We start from the raw sequence: 19,168 nt of genomic DNA, 5'->3' as shown, positions 1-19,168 counted from the left end.
CTATGGAGTGACCAGGGAGAACTGCTATTGGCGCATTCTGCTACAAATGAATTTACTTTGATTCCTTCCAAAGGGTTACATAGAGTCTGTCCTCATTTCTGTCTGGGAAAGCTTTCCGAGAGGCCATTTGGACAAGACTGCTGCAGTAATTCATGCCATTTGCAGTCAATTTGTAAACCCTTACTGTGTCCCAGAATGATTAATTATTTTTCTAAGAATATGAAGCAGTGTATGTGTGTGTGTTTGTGAATATGCTTGCTCATGAAGAGTGAAGACAGGCAGTTCCCCCAGGCCCAGAGGCAGGAATAAAGGTCAGCACGGATTCCTTCTTTGTTGTGTAGGAGTTTCTGTGGTACTTCAGTTGTTTCACCCCTCCACATTTTAGGTTTTAAGTGAACCCAAAGCAGAAGGTAGCAGGTCTCCTACAATAGACTCTGGAAGACCCAGTCTAACATGTCCTGGTGGGATAATCCTATGTTTATACCCTATGTATAACTTACCCTAACAATGATCATCAGCCTTGGCTTCAGCCACCCAGGAGAAGAGCAATTAAAGCCACGCCTCATCTTAGATTACGAGGTGTAAACTTAATTTCTTTGAAGTTTTCAATATGATTAGTTTTGTAACAGCTTTCAAATCAAACAGCACCTTGCTGGTAATTTCTGGATGAACATACATTAACTCAATCAAATTCAGAACAAGGAATCTACAAATCCTAGGATTTGGAACGATTTCCTAAAAGCTATCTCAAATATTCTCTATAAATAACCATCCAATACAAACTAATCCCAAAGGGAAGGCTCGTGGGAGCAAAAATCAGAACAATTGCTGGAACAAATGCTCAGGATTTGCTTGGGATGGTAGTCTAAGCCCTTTCTTGCAGCAGGATACAATAAATCCACTAACTAGCCACTATACTAAGTCTGGAACCTTTCAGTGTTAAGTGCCTATACCAGAACCTCTCCCCTTTTTGCGTTTTTAGGCTATTGCTGCAGGTGCTAAAAATGATTTGCTCCTTCTGTTACATGTAGAGTTGGGTGAGAATTTACTGACTTCCCAGTTAAACAGTTAGAAGACCATACCAACATGTATCGTAGTGTATGAGAAAAAGAACAGCAATCAAATCCTTTTCAGGCTTTTCATCACTAAAATGATTTTCTGGTAACAGCACAGTTGACTGGGCATTCCTTGGGAGCAACTGACTATTGGGGGACCGGTAGAGAAGAGACTGTTAGTTAGGAAAAGTTTTAAAAGGAAGTATCTATCCTTCACTAGGTAAGACATTTTCCTCTCCTTGTCTGCCGCATGATCATCCCCTTTACTATTATAATTGCATACCCAATGGTACCTCCCTCAAAAGGTTTTGTTCGACTGATTTGTCTGGCTAAGAAAATGTCAGCTGAAAGAATAAATTTGGGAAGGGTACAAGCACAAACACACAGAAGATTTTAAAAAATTACCCCGTTCTGTGCTTCTAGAAACCAGTCTCCCCACAAGTTTCACAGTCCAAATCCCACATGAAGGGAAGAGAAAGTCATGTGACAGGTTCAAGAAATCCAAAGCAAACTTGAATATTAGCTTTGTTGTACTGTCCTGTGACACAAGTTGGGTAAAGTTACTCTTTGGGGCTGGTTTGCTTATGAACTCCTCTTGCCATACTGCAGTGACCCTTTTGACTTTAATTTCAGCACTGTGCAGAAGCTTCTGCTGTCTCTCCAGCTTATTGTCAGCATCAGTATTAAGCTGCTCTAGCAGGAGATGTGATTAACTTGCGTGTTCTTAACCCACGCTTCCACAGTGCAAAAACCTGAGATACATAATACAAATAATAATAAATCCTATACAGTCTGAAAAAGCTTTGGAACAGCTGTGCAAAAACAGTATCACAAGCTTTGTGTCTTAGGGGATGGGAATGAGGCTGATTTTTTAAAAACGCACTATTTATCCTACCTTGCTGGCTTTCAGTATCTCAAACATCAGAGGCAACCCTTGTGTGATGAGTTCCTCTGTGTATTCTTCTTCCTGAATGGACTTGAATTCCTTTAGCAAGCACTGGATGAGGGGTCGTCTGTGCTGCTGGAAGGATGTGCGCAAGGACTCCAGCCACGTATGCAGCGTCCAGGGAACACCTATAGACAGAGGACAGAGCTCACTCCCAGCTTCAGAGAAGGATGTGCCCTTCTGCTTTTTTACCTTTATTTATGTTAAGATTTTAAGCAAAAGCTGCCAAATAATCCTAGAAATCAAATTCTTATTTATCCCTGATTGAGAAGGCCATCGGTTATCAGGAATCCCAGAGTTAATGCACAGAGGCTTTCCTCCAGATATTAAGAGAAGACTGTGGTCTCTCTGCTCATCTAGCTTTCAGCTCCTCTGCTGAGACTGCCAACTTGTGGTAATTACCGTGGTGCTCTGTCATGCAAAAACCTTTTGGAACCTAGATTTACACTAGCTCATTTGTTTGAATGCAGCCCCGGAGAGCCACTGAATGGTAAAAAACCTGATTTTGGTCACTACGCACCTGGATTCAAACTGGTGGTCTTCAGAGTAAAACTTTCTTTAAATGCTACCCGATGTCCTCTCCTGATCATTACTATTTTCCCTAAACAGCACTGGGAGAGTTAAGCAGATCAGCCTTTTCAAGCAGTTTGTCGTGGCAGAACCACTCTCCAGGAACTTAAAGGGAACCGCTCCCATGCACTGAGTGAGAAAGCACATGGAGCTAAAATACCTCTGCAGGCATTAGGCTGGATGTGACCTAGTTTCTGCTCTTGCAGAACAGAGCAGGAGAAAGCAAAAGCCTGGTGTTTGGCTACAAAAGGTTTTTCCTTCCATTTCAGCAAACGTCCAGTGCCTGGAGAGGAGCCCCGTTACTCTCGTCCTGTTCATTGCCAGGTCTTTGCCTGCTCAGCCCACCCAGCGAGCCATCGCTCAGACCACCGCGCACCCTGACCCATGCCATGTTCCCAGGGCTGGAGCATCACACCGGCCAGAGACGTGTCAGGCACGCAGATCAATGGGGATGGTAAATACACAGTCCAGACCGATGCTCCTCTGCGCTACCCAACCACCCTCCCCACAGGCACAAGCAACTGCCCAGCAGGCTGGTTTGATGTTCCAGCCCCGCACTGGTAGAGTTGGCATACCAAGAAACCAGCTCCCTGCTCCTGCCCTCAGAGGCTCACAAGCCTCAGAAAATAAAAGATGTTTTAGTGGTGGACTGCTTTACAGCAGAGTGTGAAAGAGAAGCTGTTGGTGAACACTGCTCCAGAGTCTTACTTAATGCCCTGCCACACAGCAGTGAAGATGGCTGCTGGTGGAAACCACTCCATCCTGCAGAAAAGTGCCAGTGGCCCCTGAACAGGAGCTGTGGAGCTGAAATGGGCTGGGAACATGCCAAACACCCCATCGCCTTCTGCTTCCACAAGGGCTGAGGAAGGTGCAGCTGTGGTCAGTTTAAGCAACAGCCCGTCAAGAGAGATGCGTTTCCTACAGCGGTCTCTCCCCGAGGGAGAGGAGCGGGCCCAGGACTCACCTATGCTCCGTATGTCAATGGTCACATCCACGTAGCCGTGCTCGGCGCTGTGGTACATGGCCTCCTTCAGGGCTTTCAGCTTGGCCTTGCTGTTGCGGCTGGCACAGAGCGGAGCTGCCCCCGAGTCAGGCAGGTCCGTCCCCTCGGCCAGGATCTCCTCCAGTGACAAAATATCGCTCTTCTCCTTCTCCGGCTGAGCAAGCAGCTTACGAAAGACATTCCTGTCAATCACAGCACAACAGAGAGAGGGAAGAGGGAGAGAGAGGGCAGGAGAGCAGAGTCAGTGGCTAGGCTTTCGTTGTGCCCAGCGTACTTGCTGTGACATGGCAAGTTAGGACAACCCAACCAGGAGATTACTCCAGTTAGTGGCAGAACCAGCTGACAGCAGACCTGAGGCAAGCACAGCATCTGCTAGCCCACCTGCACTGCCTGGGCCACATCTGTGAGACACTGCTGTCACAACAGGAACCATACAGATGTCATGTGAGTGGTGGCATCTCATGGGAACAGAGATGCATGAGCTAAAGGTGACTCAGGACTTCTTCCCACAACCTGGGAAGGCTGAGGTGCCTGTGGGACAAGCTCTCAGGACTTCCACCATGGAGGCCACTTGAGAAGGGAGCTGCCTGGAGCTACCGAAAGCACCACCACTTGATTACACTCAAAGCGGTCTGGGGAAGCTGGAGCAGCTAGACATTCAACAAGGCCAGTCAGGGTAGGTTCGAGCACATCTGGGACCACTTTGCAAAGCCACAGATCCAGTTGAGCTATCAAATAATAAAGCCCAAACACAGAGACTTGGTGCCCTCAGGTTTGTACCAGCGTAACCTCCTCTATTTCAAGAGTCACTCCTGGTTTCACAGCTGTGAGAAAAGAAACCAGGCTGGCCCCCATCCCACCTCCCTCCGACTCCAGCATCCTCCCTGCACCTGCTCAGACCCTGGTGTGGAGTGGCAGCAGGGCACGGCATGTCCCAGACAAATTTCAGGCAGAGAGGGAAGGAGGAGGTTGTGTTTGTGAGCAGTGTACAGGCAGAAGCACAAGAGCCAGGGCCTGCAACATGCACAGCCAGCAGCCAGTCTGAGGACAGCCCCAGGTCCTCCTTGGGCACGTGGCTCCTGCTCGTGCTGGCTGAACGTGAGACCCCGATAACCAGATTGCCTTCTCTGTCCCAGGGATCCCTCCCGGGCTGCAGAGGGGCAGTGTTGTGCGAACCTGCCCTGACATGCCGTTAGCATGTTGTTAGACTAGCAGCTCATCTCTAAGCAAACAGACGGTAGGTACTGTCTCTAACCTGTATCTATGTTCCTCTGGATGGCTACAATCAGAAAAGTAGGAACGTGAAGATCATAATACTAATCCATTACACTGCAGTCAACTCCTGAGCGTTGCAAGATCATGCATGCCAGGTGCTCATTTCATTACTTTTAAAAAAAAAAAAATTGCAGCATACATACAACGTGAAGACACACAGGACTTTGCAGTAAACACAGATGGAGAAACTCTATACAACAAAAATTAAGGCTGCAGCAGTACAGACACCATTCGCTCAAACCTGAGAAATACATCAAGAAATTCAGAAGGAATGTCTTTGGCATTCCTTTCTGCTGTCACATCAGCTGCCATTTAACAACCATTACATTGCAACACACCACAAGGAGTCCCTTTCCTTTTTTTTAAATCAGGTATCAAAAAGCAGCTTGTACCACCAACTGGTTAAATTCACATGCTAGCAAAAAGCCTTACATCTCTGCTCAGTTGGTGGCATGTTCATTTATTCATGCAGAACTTCCACCCATCTGCTCAAACCGGATGCCGAGGCAAAAAATAAGCACTTGAAGGATGCCACTAGACTTGTTCCCACTCTACCTGTGTCCATGTGCAGCAGCCTGACTGAAAGAGTTCATGTCACCTTGTGGAGTCATGGAAATGCCGTTCCTGTACATTGTTCCTATCATGGGGTCAGCTCCTCGCTCCAACAGTAAACTGACCAGTTCAAAATTTCCTGCAAGTCAAGAGACGCATTTTTACTTCTTTCAAAATCTAGTATTTGCCCACCTAAAACACAGACAACAACTGAAGAATATATTACAGTGGTAGAAGAAAGTCCTTACCAGCAGCTGCTGCCAACTGTAAAGGAGTTTCAGAGTAATTTTCCTCTCCATGCTCCAAGGAACCTTCTACCTTTGCTCCAGCATCCAGCAGCAGCTAGAAAGAAAATTCACTATTTAGAGCAACTGGGGATATCGCAGTCTTCAGAGTTCATGAACAGTGACGAATGAGAATCTAATGCTTCTTGTCATCTGCAAACCAGATATGATGGAGACAAGTGACATGCAAATTCTGCCCATTGTTTCACAGAGGCAAACTGATTCCTTTTTTCGCTCATTTTACGCTGCCAGACACCAGGAACACTAGTGTCCAGCTTTAGAGCCAAAAAAGTGTAACCCAGTGTTTCTGAATGGGAAATGGGGTAAGGTCAGTGTTAAGGAAGTAATGCACTGAAGATGGAAGTACTGAAAATTAGCCCAACAAGCATCCTTCCTTCATGGTCTTCTAGAAGCCCAGCACCATCCTAAAATGGATTAGATTTCAATTGCCTCCATCATAAAGACATGACCAAAAGAAAGGCAATTCTTAAGAACCAATTGTGGCAATGAGTCCAAAAGCTGTGATCTCCATCAGGGACACTTCCACGTGAATAACAACAATGCTGAAAACAACACTGGCCAAGAAGAGCAGGATGGAGCCTGTGCTCCAGCCCCCTCTTGGCCATTTCTGTCTTGAGACCTTCACAGTTTTGGCGCTTCATTAAGTGTGCCATAGACACAGCTGTTTTGAAGAATAAACCTTCTCAGTGTCTGAGATGCCAAAACACAGAACCAGCATACCCTACGTGACACCTCAATGGGGGAAGGAGAGCGAGTGCTTCTCCCCCTCTGGAGCAGCACAAGGGCTGTTTGTCCACCTCTTCTCCACCAAGGCAGCAGTTTTCTGTTTGCTAGAGTATTATAGTGTAAGAAAGTGTAATGAATGAATAAACAAACATATAAAACAAGTGGTCAGGAAGGAGCACAAGGAGTTGTCAGACTTTCTTTGGTGCAATTTTGCTTTAAGATTGTCCTATTTAAACCTCATATTGGTTAAAGGTTTGAACACCACATTCACTATATAATAGGTCTTTTATATATCAGTACACTCTAGAAGAAGCAGAAATAACCAATATGAGTATGACAAGAGGATACTGGTTTGAGATGGATCTAATTAGAACTGAAGAGGAGAAACAAAAGAATGAGATGCAGGTAGGGAAATACAATAATACCTGAACTACAGGAATATGTCCATGCAACACAGCAAATGTCAGAGCTGTCCAATGGCGGGTCTCAGGGTGGACGGATGGGTATTTATGAGCAGTACTGACAACCTACAAACAAATTAAAGTTATTTTTTTTAAAGAGCTATACGTAATAAAATTCAACCTGCCTGAAAGCCAGGCATGTGAGGGATAAGTGAAATAGAAAACCTGGGAAGGGTGCTTTACAAAATGATTGGCTTCATTTTTTTTTCCTGAAAAAATTTTCTCAATAGTAGAACTGTTCATGCTGATTTGACAGCTTGAATAGAGTCCATACCAAATTAAGTCTTTTTACCAACTACTGTAGCTCCATCTAAACCACTGGCCACCAGATACTTTTGCACAAGGTCAAAACATCCACAGCTGGTTACAGCAGCACACACTGGGGAAGCAGGGATGGATCAGGACACTTACAGCTAAGGATCACTCCCACTGACTTCACCAGACCCTGTACCAACAGCTCTGGGTCTTGGGATTGCTCCAGGCCCAAAGAAATCCTTTCCACATAAATTCCTATGACATTTGTCACTGCTGTCATGAAAGACACATCACAAGCCCTACCCTAGAGTGCACAGGTGTGCTTCCAGGCTCCTCCTCTCCCACTGGAGGAAAAATATAGCTGCAAAGTGAAGGGGCAGAGTAGCACTTCAGGAATGATTTAAAAAAACTCATTTTTACTGTCTTCTCCTGTCTGAGTTGAGCTAAAAGAGCAGGGTGGTGACAGTTAAGACAGATGCAAACTATATCCTTAGAAAACAAAATGGTATTTTTCACATTGCTCCTTCGATTTTCTATGCCTTAGCGCCTGGTTCCTCTAGTGCAGACATCGGGGAAGATGAATAACCACTCTGCTTCCCATTCCCTGTCTTGAAGAGGGGGGTATTAATATTGACGAGGTTCACAAAGATGGTAAAAATCTAATGAACATTTGCAATCCAAGACTGCACACTCAGATGGAGTGTGACACTAAAATTCAAAATCTTATTATTGACCTTCAGAGGAGGACTAAAATCAGAGTGAACCATCTCATCAGCCAGCTATGCTTTCACTATCTTGTCTGAAGTACTTTTATCCATGTAGGGGAGCAGGGCCAGTTATTTAAATGCTCAGTTGCATTAGCAGCTCGCATTTCCAAGCACCACATGCAGCGTTTTGCTAGAAGCACACGACCAGGACCTCAGTCCCAAGGACAGGGATGAGGGCAAACACTGAAGAGCCCATGCAGATCCTGCAGCTTGCCAGAGTGGATCTGCACCAGCACCTGGCTGTCATCACCCAGGTTTGCCAAGGAGAGAGCTCAAAGTGTAACAGGAAAAGTTTGCTGGCCTCTCAGCAAAGGCACGGTACTTCTTCGGGTCTGTGTTTGCTTAGAAGGAAGAGGTTTGAGCAGCTTGTGCCTTGAGGTTTAGGCTGGGGAGCAAGAGCAGCAGAGGTTGAGGATGGGCACGATCACAGTTTAGTGAACACATCCAGCTCCTCCTCAAGCATGGCCTCTCACCACTGTTTGGGGCAGCCCACGGAAAGCGGCATAGAAAAGGAAGTCATCCTAACTCCTTTGCTCCTTTGGTTTTTGGGTTAGAGTTCTTTCCAGATGACATGGTGTTGCAAAAGACCTGTGGTGGACTGGGCTTTTAAGGCCTCAGTTGAGATTTGCTGAGCAGCTACAGGTCCCTCTGACTCCAAAGCAAACTGCAGCTTCTCAGCACATCTGGAAATGAGTCCATTTTTGCTAAAGATGGGCAATCAAAAAGGGAGGCACCCAGTATTTGACGCTACTTTTGGAAACATATATATATATATATATATATAACTGATTTGCAAAGTGAAAGGGGGAAAATGATGCAGGCACCTGACAGAGTATTTATTTTTGTTCATGGTTGATTTGCCTTTTTTTTGCTGTAATTGCCCAATTTGCACAGTTCGTTGTGGTGTGCACAAATCATCTCATAATTGCACACCATAATTATTCACAGTTCTTGTCCCAAAGTGTTTTCATTTCATTTTAGAGCAAACACTCTACAGAAATGAATCAGGGAGGTTCACATTCCTCACTAGAGCTGTTCTCTCAGATGTCAGCAGTTTCAGGAAGACAAAACTGTTTAAATTTGCATTTGCTTCAAGTCTGGAATATTACTGGACCAACTGGGAGGACTGCTCCTAATGAAAATTTGTCCTAGGAACCAGCTAATGCCATCTCACCTCTGAGGCACAGGCAGGGTTAAAGGAGAGATCAGTCTCCATGCCCAGCCAGTCTTTGGTGTACCTACTGAGAGTGCTGACAAGGGTTCAAGTATTCAATTATTGCCAGCTCTTGAGGGTGGTGTGCTTGAATTTGGGGAACTGAAATCATCAGCTGACTTCACATAAGCCACCAAACAGCAATCCCATAGTAGTGACTATCAGTCTCTTAAAAGTGACATCCATTTCTACTTTTAAATTAGATTTTTCAAAAGTGCAAAACGTCTGGCTGAAAGCAGTGACTACAATTTATCAGCTCGCTCAAGTCCAAACAGAACAGATGGAACACAGATAAGTGAAGCAGACAGCTTAATTTACTCATGACCTCAACAAATTGAAACTGGAATCATTAACAAATAATTCTTTCACGGATTTTCAAACGGCTTTTTAAAAATGTACATACCTGCATTGCACTGAGTTGGACCACAGTTTGTTTGGTGGACAGATTGTGTAAGTTTGTGATGTGCATTCATCAAAGAGACATTGATATTCTGGGAGCTTCAAGCTCCTTATTCAACAGTTTTTACACCAAGGTACTTTGTAAAACAAAACAGTGGAATCTACATTGCACCTGTGTGCTGGGGATGCTTAGCTGGAACATCCCGATGCATAGAAATGCTCAAGCTTTGGCACATTAACAGACAGATATTTCTTTTACCCCCTTCACTTTAACTCAGCTAAGATTCAGGGAGTCCTTCCAGTATCATTGGGGCTGTGCTCTGTGCTAGCACTAACGCCTGTATTCATTCGCAGTGTGCAAACACAACTAAATCGATATTACCTGTGGGGCAAGTCTGATGACTTGACCCCCTTCTGTGCAGTGAATCCCAATTTTAACCTAATGCAGTCTGATTTCACTATTCATTTCATGTGGTGCCATGGAGGATAAGAGAAATTTATCTTTTTTTAAATTTTTGGAATTTTCCCTCTACTACAGTTGCAGGGGGTAGTTTAAGATGTAGACAAATAACAGAACAAAGATACAACCAACAGAAAGTCCTCACCTCAGCATTCAGATCTGCTCCAGCATCTAGCAGCATCTGCACCATAGCCTCATCACCCCTGACACAAGCATACATCAGTGGAGTCATGCCCTAGTCATTTTTTGGAGTTAAAAAACAAAGGAATTGACAAATTTAACACAGAACTCTCTTTAATTTTCTTAAACAATTATTTAAGTATATATCATCAAGACTAACAGTATGTATGTAATGAAAACCATTACCTCTGTTACAGACATGCCCCTCAGACTAGCAAAAGCTGAACATTTTTTTTAAATCTCCATTTTTGTTGTCACTTGTGTTGACTGTGTTTTTTTCATGTTATCCTCAGCATCCTCAGCATAGTGAGTGAAACCAGGCTTGCCAGCCTCATCTCCACCTTCATATAGTAAACTGAGCATCTTTGTTTTTGGAGCCCGAGAAATGTTTTTATCAAAGCAACTGTATTTCCACCGGTATTTTTTAAAGAGAGTAATTCTATTCAGTTTTCTATGAACACAGTTTCATAAAAACTAACCTTTTAGTAACTGAAAGAGTCTTTAAAAGCATCTCAACTCCTCTTTAAGATAGGTCAGATTTGGGCACAGCTTTTTCAATGCAGATACCGTAAGGGGCTGGGAATGTCAAGGCTTTGTACAGCACTCCCTAGCAAACAAGGACTTAATTTTAAATGAAATGCCAGACAGTATTGCTGCAAGTTGCCGTCTCTAGGAAAACGTGGCCCTTTTTGGAGGAAAAGTAGATTAAGTGACCCTTCACTACAGAACCACCACAATGCCATTTGTATTAATCTAAAATACCTGCTGTGGCTGATCACCATTTCCCTTAAGATAAGTATTACCATGGCTGTGGTAATGAGTCCAGATGAACCCCTGAAAAAGTTGTTAAATCTACCATAAATTATAACAGAAAAAGCTGCTTATTAAATACGGTAGGGGGTGTTGATAAACAGCCACCAGTTGTTTTACAGTAAATCTACTGTAGCACGCAGCTACCTCTCATGCAGGTTTATAGCCTATCTCAAGGTCCCCTGGTAAATTTGCTGTCAGACGATAGCCCACTTGCTCTTTAACCTGAGTGCTGCCGTGAAGTGAAGCGATTTTCAGAGAAACTGGAAGTGCCCAGCATGGCCAGTCACAGAGCCATGACACCTCTCTTTCCAGCAAGAGCCCAGCACCACTGTTTTGGCTGAACTGCCCCATTTTTCCTGTTTGCATGCAAGGCTAAAGGTAGTTGGTGCTTATATATGGACAGGCTGCTCTTGTAGAGAAAATATAAATTAAGGTTTGCCCCTGCAAGGTATTTAGATCTCTCCTGAAACACACTGACCATTTCACAGGAGCAGATCTGCAGTGTCTTACAGGGACACAGAATAAGGGTATAGGCATTTAGGGACTCATGCCAATATCAAGAAAAAACAAGTTCACCCCAGGCAAGGAGAGTTCTTGAGTGACTTGAAGTTACTTGCAAAGAGAATTTGAAACTACTTCAGCTACAGTCAGTGGCAAAACATTTCCTTTGGCAGTCCATACACACTACAGGAACAAACAGGACCACAAGAATTACAAAATATTGTGTTTGGACCTTGAAACATGCAGAGAGGATGGCAACTCAAAATTAAAGACATGTTCTTTCAACTGTTTTTTTTTATTTCTGTAAGTGGCATCATTTGATAATTAAAAAAAATAATAATTGATAAATATATAAAAAAAATAGCACAAGGGGTCTAATCAGATCTGAAGAAAAGAATTTGAAATCCTGTGCCAGTGCTCACCCCTGCAAGATGCAGCACGTGGGCAGCCATGGCAAATAACCCTGTAGCAATGCCTGGAGCAAAGGGTCTGCCTGGGGACGACGTGGGATATTTTGGCACTGCTGAAGCTGAAGAAGGACTTACCACTGACTAAAAGGGGCTCAGAATGTCATTCTGCAGTATCAGGGTTCTAAAGAGTTAATAAGGTTTCCAACCTCCTCGTTTCCCTTGCACTGCTGTCCCTGCTGCTTTTGCCTCTGCCAGTCCCCCCAGGCTTGCTCTGCAGCTCAGCCTTGTGCTGCACCATTGCTCAGCCCCCCTCTCTTTGCAATCGAGAGGAATGGATTTTTAATGAGCCCGTCATTAGTGTTTGACAAAGGAACATGGTAACAAGGTGCACAGTCAGCGCATCAAAGGGCATTTGGCTTTCGGCAAAATAAAAAAAGTACTCTCTTTCAGCCTTGTATTGCTTAGGGCTCTGTCCTACAAGATGTGGGACCCTACAACACGTGGGATCTCAGAAGATGTGGGATGTTTGATCCAGCAAAGCATTTAAGCACAAGCTTAACTTTCAAATAAGGATGTAAGCTTACATCCAGGGATAAGCATATGATTAGGTGCTTCGATGAATTAAGCCAGTGTTCCCAGGTTTCAGCCTGGAGGACAGAGGAAATATATTGTGAAAAGTTTCCAGGTTCAGACTAATTTAAAATAGTAATAAATTAAAAAATATAATGTATGAACCTTGGAATGAGCAGCCTGATACAATTTTTTTATTTCAGGAAGTACTGCCCTTAAGTTTTTCTCCAACAAATCCACAATATTGACTCGGTCTGAAGGTACTGAACAGCAACGTAACTCACAATCCTGGAGCAGCTTTCATCTCAGAAGACTAAACACACTAGCAGTCCAGCTCCTGTCCCAAGTGACCACCTCAGGGGTGGCAGCTACCTGCCTCCTGCCAAAGGAGATGCCACAGCTCTGGGAACATGCAGTGACACTTCTACCAGGGGGACCAGAAAATTCAGTGGACTCTACTTTAAAAGGAAACTGTAGTATCCATGGCCATCATTTCCCACTGGGAAGGGGGAACCACCTTGGTGAGCATCACAGTCCAACAGACTGCTGCTAGTAGGTAGCTGCAGAGGCAGGCTTATCCCCAGACACAACCACCAGTCTCATGAAGGTGTAACTCCAGGGAAATTAAGGCTTCTCAACTGGTGGATGTCATCCACAATGACCAGCGGAGGGGTAACACTGCAGAGATACCTTCACCTCTGGAAGGTCAGTTCAAACTGGGCTGAACTCAATTAAAGAGTGCCAGCAATCAATTGTTTCCTGCCAGGGGTGTACGTGAAAAGTGTTGCAGATCCCAAGGCAGTGTTCAGCGTCAGAATGCTCACCACACGAAGCCATGCCCCGCACCACTGTTCACGGCACTGCAGCAGTTTTAAGTATTCAGATGAACGCTAAACTCTCTTGGGATCTTCTGGCTTTATTCAACTCAGTTCACTGTTAAGATTTCAGGGGATGCACATGCCCTCGTGCTGAGTTAGTTACCTCAGTACCAACGAATCAATACAGCTCGGAAAGACCAAACTTAACGTAGATGTTCACCTGGCAATGCTTTACCTCAGTGTTAAGTAATGCACACAAAGCATTAAGGTCCTGCCTATGTTTAGCTGAAAGCTGAGGCTCGTTTTCTGTGATAAGCAGACAAAACTCTCACATTTCACAGTTGTTTCTTTAAGTTTCTATCTCGTTACCTGTTCACTCATGCTGTTAATCCCATCCGGCCCCAGCAAGGATATGGCTTGTTTAACCAGATCTGTCCGGCCACAGTTGAGCATCCGGAAGCCCAGGTCCTGCTTGAACTTCGCTTCAGTGGCAACTGCATCCAGTTTCCGAGATGCACAAAAACAGTCGTCAATTCTGTGGATGTGAGAAATACACTCCCTCAGAGGACAATCAGAGGACAGGCCTCGCTGTTCCTACAAAAATAATACTTTGCCCTGTCTTTAAAGGATGTAGGTCATGCACATATTCATTCTCCTTTGACCTGCGTGTTTGAGGGAAGTGCTGAATAGGAAATGTTAATGCGAGCTAATGGAGATTGCCCTTGGTCTATCCTTCATGGGACAAGTACATTTTATAAAAAATAGGGCAAAAAAAGCACAGCTTTCACTTGATTTTGTTTCCCTGTTTAAGCAATGCACAATACAGTCTCATTGCAAGTTTTCTCACTGCACAGTGAGGTTATCTGGTCCCCTCGATCTCTGAAAAGTTTCAGTGGCTTCAGTAAGCTCTGAAATTACATCAAATGGATGTATAATCATTGTCAATACAACAAAGAAAATAATGTCACTCCTAACGCCTTTAAGGATCTTCCCAGCACAGCCCAGTACAGTAACAGGGAAGCCTTTTCTGCAATGTTGCAGAATCCCAGACTGGCTGAGGTTGGAAGGGACCTCCGGAGGTCATCTGGTCCTCCAACTCCCCTGCTCAAGCAGGGCCACCTGTAGATCAGTGCACCATATATATGATCAGGGAGAAGGCAGTCTTGCCAGGTAATCTTGGCAAAACACCACAAATCCTTGCTGGCTGCGTCTAACAGACGAGATGTCATTCTTTTAAGGTCTTACTCAAAAGATCTCCAAACTGTCAACTGCTCAAGATACCCATTTCAAACGGAAGAAGGGCTGGAGTTATTTAGCAAGATGTGAATCTAAAGCTCCAGAGAAAGCCAGGCAATTCAAGTCTGATGTTTATCCAACTTTGTTTCATCTTATTAAAAGACAGATTTGCTTTTCTTTCATGCTGAGGAGTGTCTGGGGCAGAGGGTGGAGTCCAAATCCACAGTGCTTTTGGTGTGAACTTGGATAAAGGAGTGTTTGGAAAAACATCACTTTCATTCTCCAAGAATGCTAGGTCAGAAAACGAGGGGCTACTACGAATGAAAACCAAAATGAAGATCAAAAGTGAAAAAGTGAAACATACATCAAATACTTGTTTTCTATTTCGTATGTAAAAAAATGCAGGAAACCAAAAGAAAAATATAAACAGCACATCATTATCATTTAAATTTCTTCTTCAAAGTGCTTTATCAGAGCTTTAAAAATATATAACACTGCTTAATATTTAACAGCAATATGCAACAAATATGCTGTTTATATAAAAGCAATGGTATGCAGCAATAGCTACTCTTTCAACAGAGGAAGGAAAGTGAGATGAAAAACACAAAGTATTTTGATCAAAGCTTCTGCAGGACTTAGTACTGAAACTGTCATCTGTGCTCAAAGCTTGCTCTCTGCTGTGCTGGGCCACGACCAGTCTGAAAGACAACAGATAGTCCGTTGATGTTCATACTATGTGCTCAGTTTGGGATTTGACTGCTAAAGAGTTGATGTCCTAAGAATGCAAACAAGGTATGCTTGGAGTATCATTACTCAGGGGAACAAGGATGACACTTCATCACAACAGCATGCTGCAAGATTAATAATACACAACACTCGGTTACAACAAATACACCATAACAGCAGTAACAGATTCTGCACCAGTAATATGCCAGAATATTAAAAACCACAGAGATGAAGAAAGCAATGCATAGCAAGAGTTTTCTGCAGTAGTTTCTGAGCAAGTTTAAGGAAAAAGCAAAACCAGCACAGATACTGAGGGCTGAGCTCAACGACACCAAGATCCACAGGAGCAATTGCAGCTTAACACATTCACACTGTATGGCACATTTCTGACACAAGAGCTACAGCAACATTTGGTACTTGTTACCCTCATAGCATGAGATTCTAGAGATCATCTGTGCCCTCCTTTAATGTATGGCAAAGATAAAGCATGCTCAGAAGTTAGGTGGTGGGGGTTTTGGTTCATGGAGAGAGTCTGGACCTCCCAGCTGCAGCTGGCCATTTCCAGATGACTCTGGGCTGAAAAAGGTTGTTCCTCAGCAAAGTGCAGCTATGGAAGGATCTAGACATCCTCTGAGGACTGCAGAGTTGTCTGCCACTATGAATCACTGCCTGTATTAAGTCACTGCTTCATCATTTGTACTGAGGCATGTAACACCGATCTGAATAAAATGGGTCAAACTCGGTGCTGGCAGGAACAGGCAGAGCTCTGCTGACGTCAGCCCAGCTCTGCGCATGCAAAATGATAAGTTGATGATCTCCTCTTTAAAAAAACAGCCAGATTTTGACCTGGGTTGCACACCCACACAAGGGAGGAAGGAGGAACAAGGACCTATCTCACCTATCCCGTATGGGCTGCCCAGATCTCTACTCTGGCACAGACTCAGAAATTACTTACTTCTCCATAAGTAACTCCACCATGATGGCTCTGGTCCCCTAAAAGCACATCAGTGCTGCTATAGCCAAGGAAGCTCATTAATTACAGCTGATACTGGCTATCAGCAAATCAGTACTTCTCAGTCAGCTAGGGGGATAAGGGTCTTGCTCCAAGGGCTCCAGGATGCCACAGCTGCACAAACACTGTAACAATAACAGGGATGCAGGGGAGCACCTGGGCTGCACGGCTGCTGGGACACCAGCAGTGATGAAATGCGATCTAGACCAAGTACCACAAAGCAAGAAACCACAACTTAGTACCACTAGCAGTGGTCCATTGCCCAAAAAGGACCCATCATGAGTGAGTTACAGCCCTGATTTATGGGACATAGCAAAGGAAACTATATGGCAAAATCTGACACAGATCATTGCCAGTGCCACCACTGTCATATGTTGACTAATAAAATGGATCGTGATCAAACTGGGGAGTTTAATAAAACACAAGCATGATGCAAGGGAAAGGAATGGATGATGCTTCAGAAGAGAAAACATAGCAATGTCTCAAAAAGTCAGAGAGATGAATGAGTAAAGGAAAAGGAGATTTAACACATACAGATAAAAAGCAGTGAAGAGACAGATCAAAAGTGATCAGGAACTACAAGTACAAAATAGGAGAGCACAGCCTCACTTTTAACATTGGAGAAAGCCAACTGAGAAGGCAGTACAGCAGACAGACCAAGCAGTCATGTTTCAAAATGAAAACTGAAAAATAAAAAAAAAAACCAACCCCCAAATCCATCAAAAATCAACCCTAAGCCACCACGTCACTGCATTTGCTCCACAAGTCCTCCTTCATACCATTAATTGCATAATGTTGATTCCAAAAGAGCAGAGGGCCTCTGCTCCGTATTACACTGTGTAATCACACATATTAAAGGATGCAAGACAGAAACAGGAGGATGGGAATAGGCACCCAGGCTTGACTCATTCAAGACTTCTTAACTTTGGACTGCAACAAATACACTGACAAGCTGTCAAGAGGTGGGAAAGGGATGGGAAGAAGCTTGAAAAATAACGTTGACGAATGGTTAAGTCAGCTAAATATATAGGGTCACTTTTTAGAGTTGTGAAACTGTGCCTGCAAAGCAAGGGAAGCCAGTGTAAGCACAGACAGAGCTGGAAACCTCCCCAGCTGCACAGGTCACAGCCCTTTTGCCAAAGTCTTTGTGATCTTTCCAAGCACACAGGAGGCTTCACTGGCCCAACTGTGGGATGTCCTCTCCAAGGCCACCTTGTTTCGTTGGCAGATTCTGCCAGCTGCCAGTGTTCACACAGGTCGTCCTTTCCTGAACACCTCACCCTGCAGAAAAGGTACTTTTTCATCAAAGGGACAGGGCAGGCCGATGGGAGAAGCAGAAGACCATAGGGGACCAACGCTCTTCCCTCCCTCTTCTCCCTAGGGACAGTCTCGGGATGGCAGGACTTCACCACCCCAGATGCTGGCTGGGTCAGGTGAACTTTCAGGTCCCCCAGAGGCGACACACTGACAAAGGCAGGACTGACCAGCATCCTTTGAGGGTGATGTCCTCTCTCAAAAGACTGAGCCTATTTTAGATTTCCCTGTTCAGCAACCTGTGGAGCTGGATAGGCTCCTTGGCACAACCACTGCTGTACACATGCTCCCACTTTCAGAGCTGAGAAATAACATGCCTGAATTAATAACATACACTGACCACAGTCCTTGTGCTCAACAGCAAATCTGCCCCTCTGATTGAGGCGTTCAATCACTCAGCCTGTAAGCTCCCTAACTGGTCCCTCCCTACCTTGAATCAAGCAAACAATTGCTTCTAGAAGTAAAAGGAAAAATAGAAATAGGTGAACTCTTCCTGCTTTTGTATCTGTAGCAAAGATGTGACTGCATTTTTTAACTTACAACGTAATACAATTTTCTCCAAGTCTTCTTTTAATTCCTCACAGATATTGCTTCCACAGCAGTTATCTTCAAGATCATTACAGTGTTGCCACTGCACATAATTAAACTTACTTTGCCTTTATATGGGAATGCCATGGTAACATTAACTATTTGCGAATGGTCACTGTCAAATGCTGCACGGTGACCATGACAATCATACTCTGAAATACTCAACCCTCTGCAAGGAATCAAAGATAATCTTCTTCATTTATAATGGCTCCTAGCAGTACACCACATTATTTTTATCTTTTCCCAAACCCACATTACAAAAATATAATGCAGCATGTCTACAGCAATGGTTTAAATGCAAGTGGTTTGTTGGGGGGTGGGTGGGTGGGTTCATTTTCACTCTGACTGGCTAAGACAGAGTCTGTGCAGATCTTTAACAAGTTACTCATGGATTGAATGCATTTGGGAAAATGGATCATTCAAAGGCAAGGTGTTTCCATCATAACATAGACACAGCAGCTCCGTTACTACATAGTTTTTTAATTATTTGTTCTTTGGGAGGGGATTATTGCTATAGTCAGTAGTGGACAATTAAAAAGGAAAAAAAAACCCCAATGCTCTGTAAAGAAACTCTGTAAAATAGAAGCAGGAATGTCTTAATCGCGTTCTAAGCTATACATGCTGGCACAGCATGCTAGTAGTTGATTTAAAAGAAATGGAGTGCCGACTCCAATGAGCAGCAGCCCAAACGTTCCCCTCCACTGAAATGAACAGATCATCATCCTGATAACTAAGCACCAAAACCTTGTTTGTCCACCCAGGACTCGATCGCCAGCCCTTTCAATTAAAAGAATGATAATCTATTAATTAAGTCCATCTTTTTAGCTCTGTGGAGTTTATTCAGTCTGTCTCTGACCTAAATATGAACGAGGTCTTGAGTCAGAAATTATAGTTCAGCTGGTTGGAAGTCTAGAAGAAGTCATATTTTTGCCAGCAGTATACATACATTTGCAATGCTGAATTTCTTGGGGTCAGGGATCACAGTTTTGATCTGGGTATGCACAGCCCATAGC

General features: G+C 44.0%; 1 protein-coding gene across 1 annotated transcript in view; it reads right to left on the bottom strand.

The window, feature by feature from the left end:
* Positions 1–19,168, bottom strand: part of ABTB3 (ankyrin repeat and BTB domain containing 3) — a 197,469-nt gene that overhangs the window by 22,982 nt on the left and 155,319 nt on the right. Inside the window, exons 6-12 of the mRNA XM_080393300.1 lie at positions 13,649–13,814; positions 10,133–10,222; positions 6,858–6,959; positions 5,650–5,743; positions 5,405–5,540; positions 3,536–3,756; positions 1,951–2,129 (exon numbers count right to left, since the gene is read on the bottom strand). Coding sequence (XP_080249426.1) covers positions 1,951–2,129; positions 3,536–3,756; positions 5,405–5,540; positions 5,650–5,743; positions 6,858–6,959; positions 10,133–10,222; positions 13,649–13,814 — 988 coding nt within the window. The remainder of the gene's footprint in view (positions 1–1,950; positions 2,130–3,535; positions 3,757–5,404; positions 5,541–5,649; positions 5,744–6,857; positions 6,960–10,132; positions 10,223–13,648; positions 13,815–19,168) is intronic.

This window comes from Falco punctatus, assembly GCF_963210335.1.
Source record: "Falco punctatus genome assembly, chromosome: 6".
In the NCBI taxonomy this organism is placed as follows: Eukaryota; Metazoa; Chordata; class Aves; order Falconiformes; family Falconidae; genus Falco; species Falco punctatus.
The sequence above is the reverse complement of the archived record's forward strand: the minus strand, read 5'-3'. Positions and strand labels throughout refer to the sequence as shown.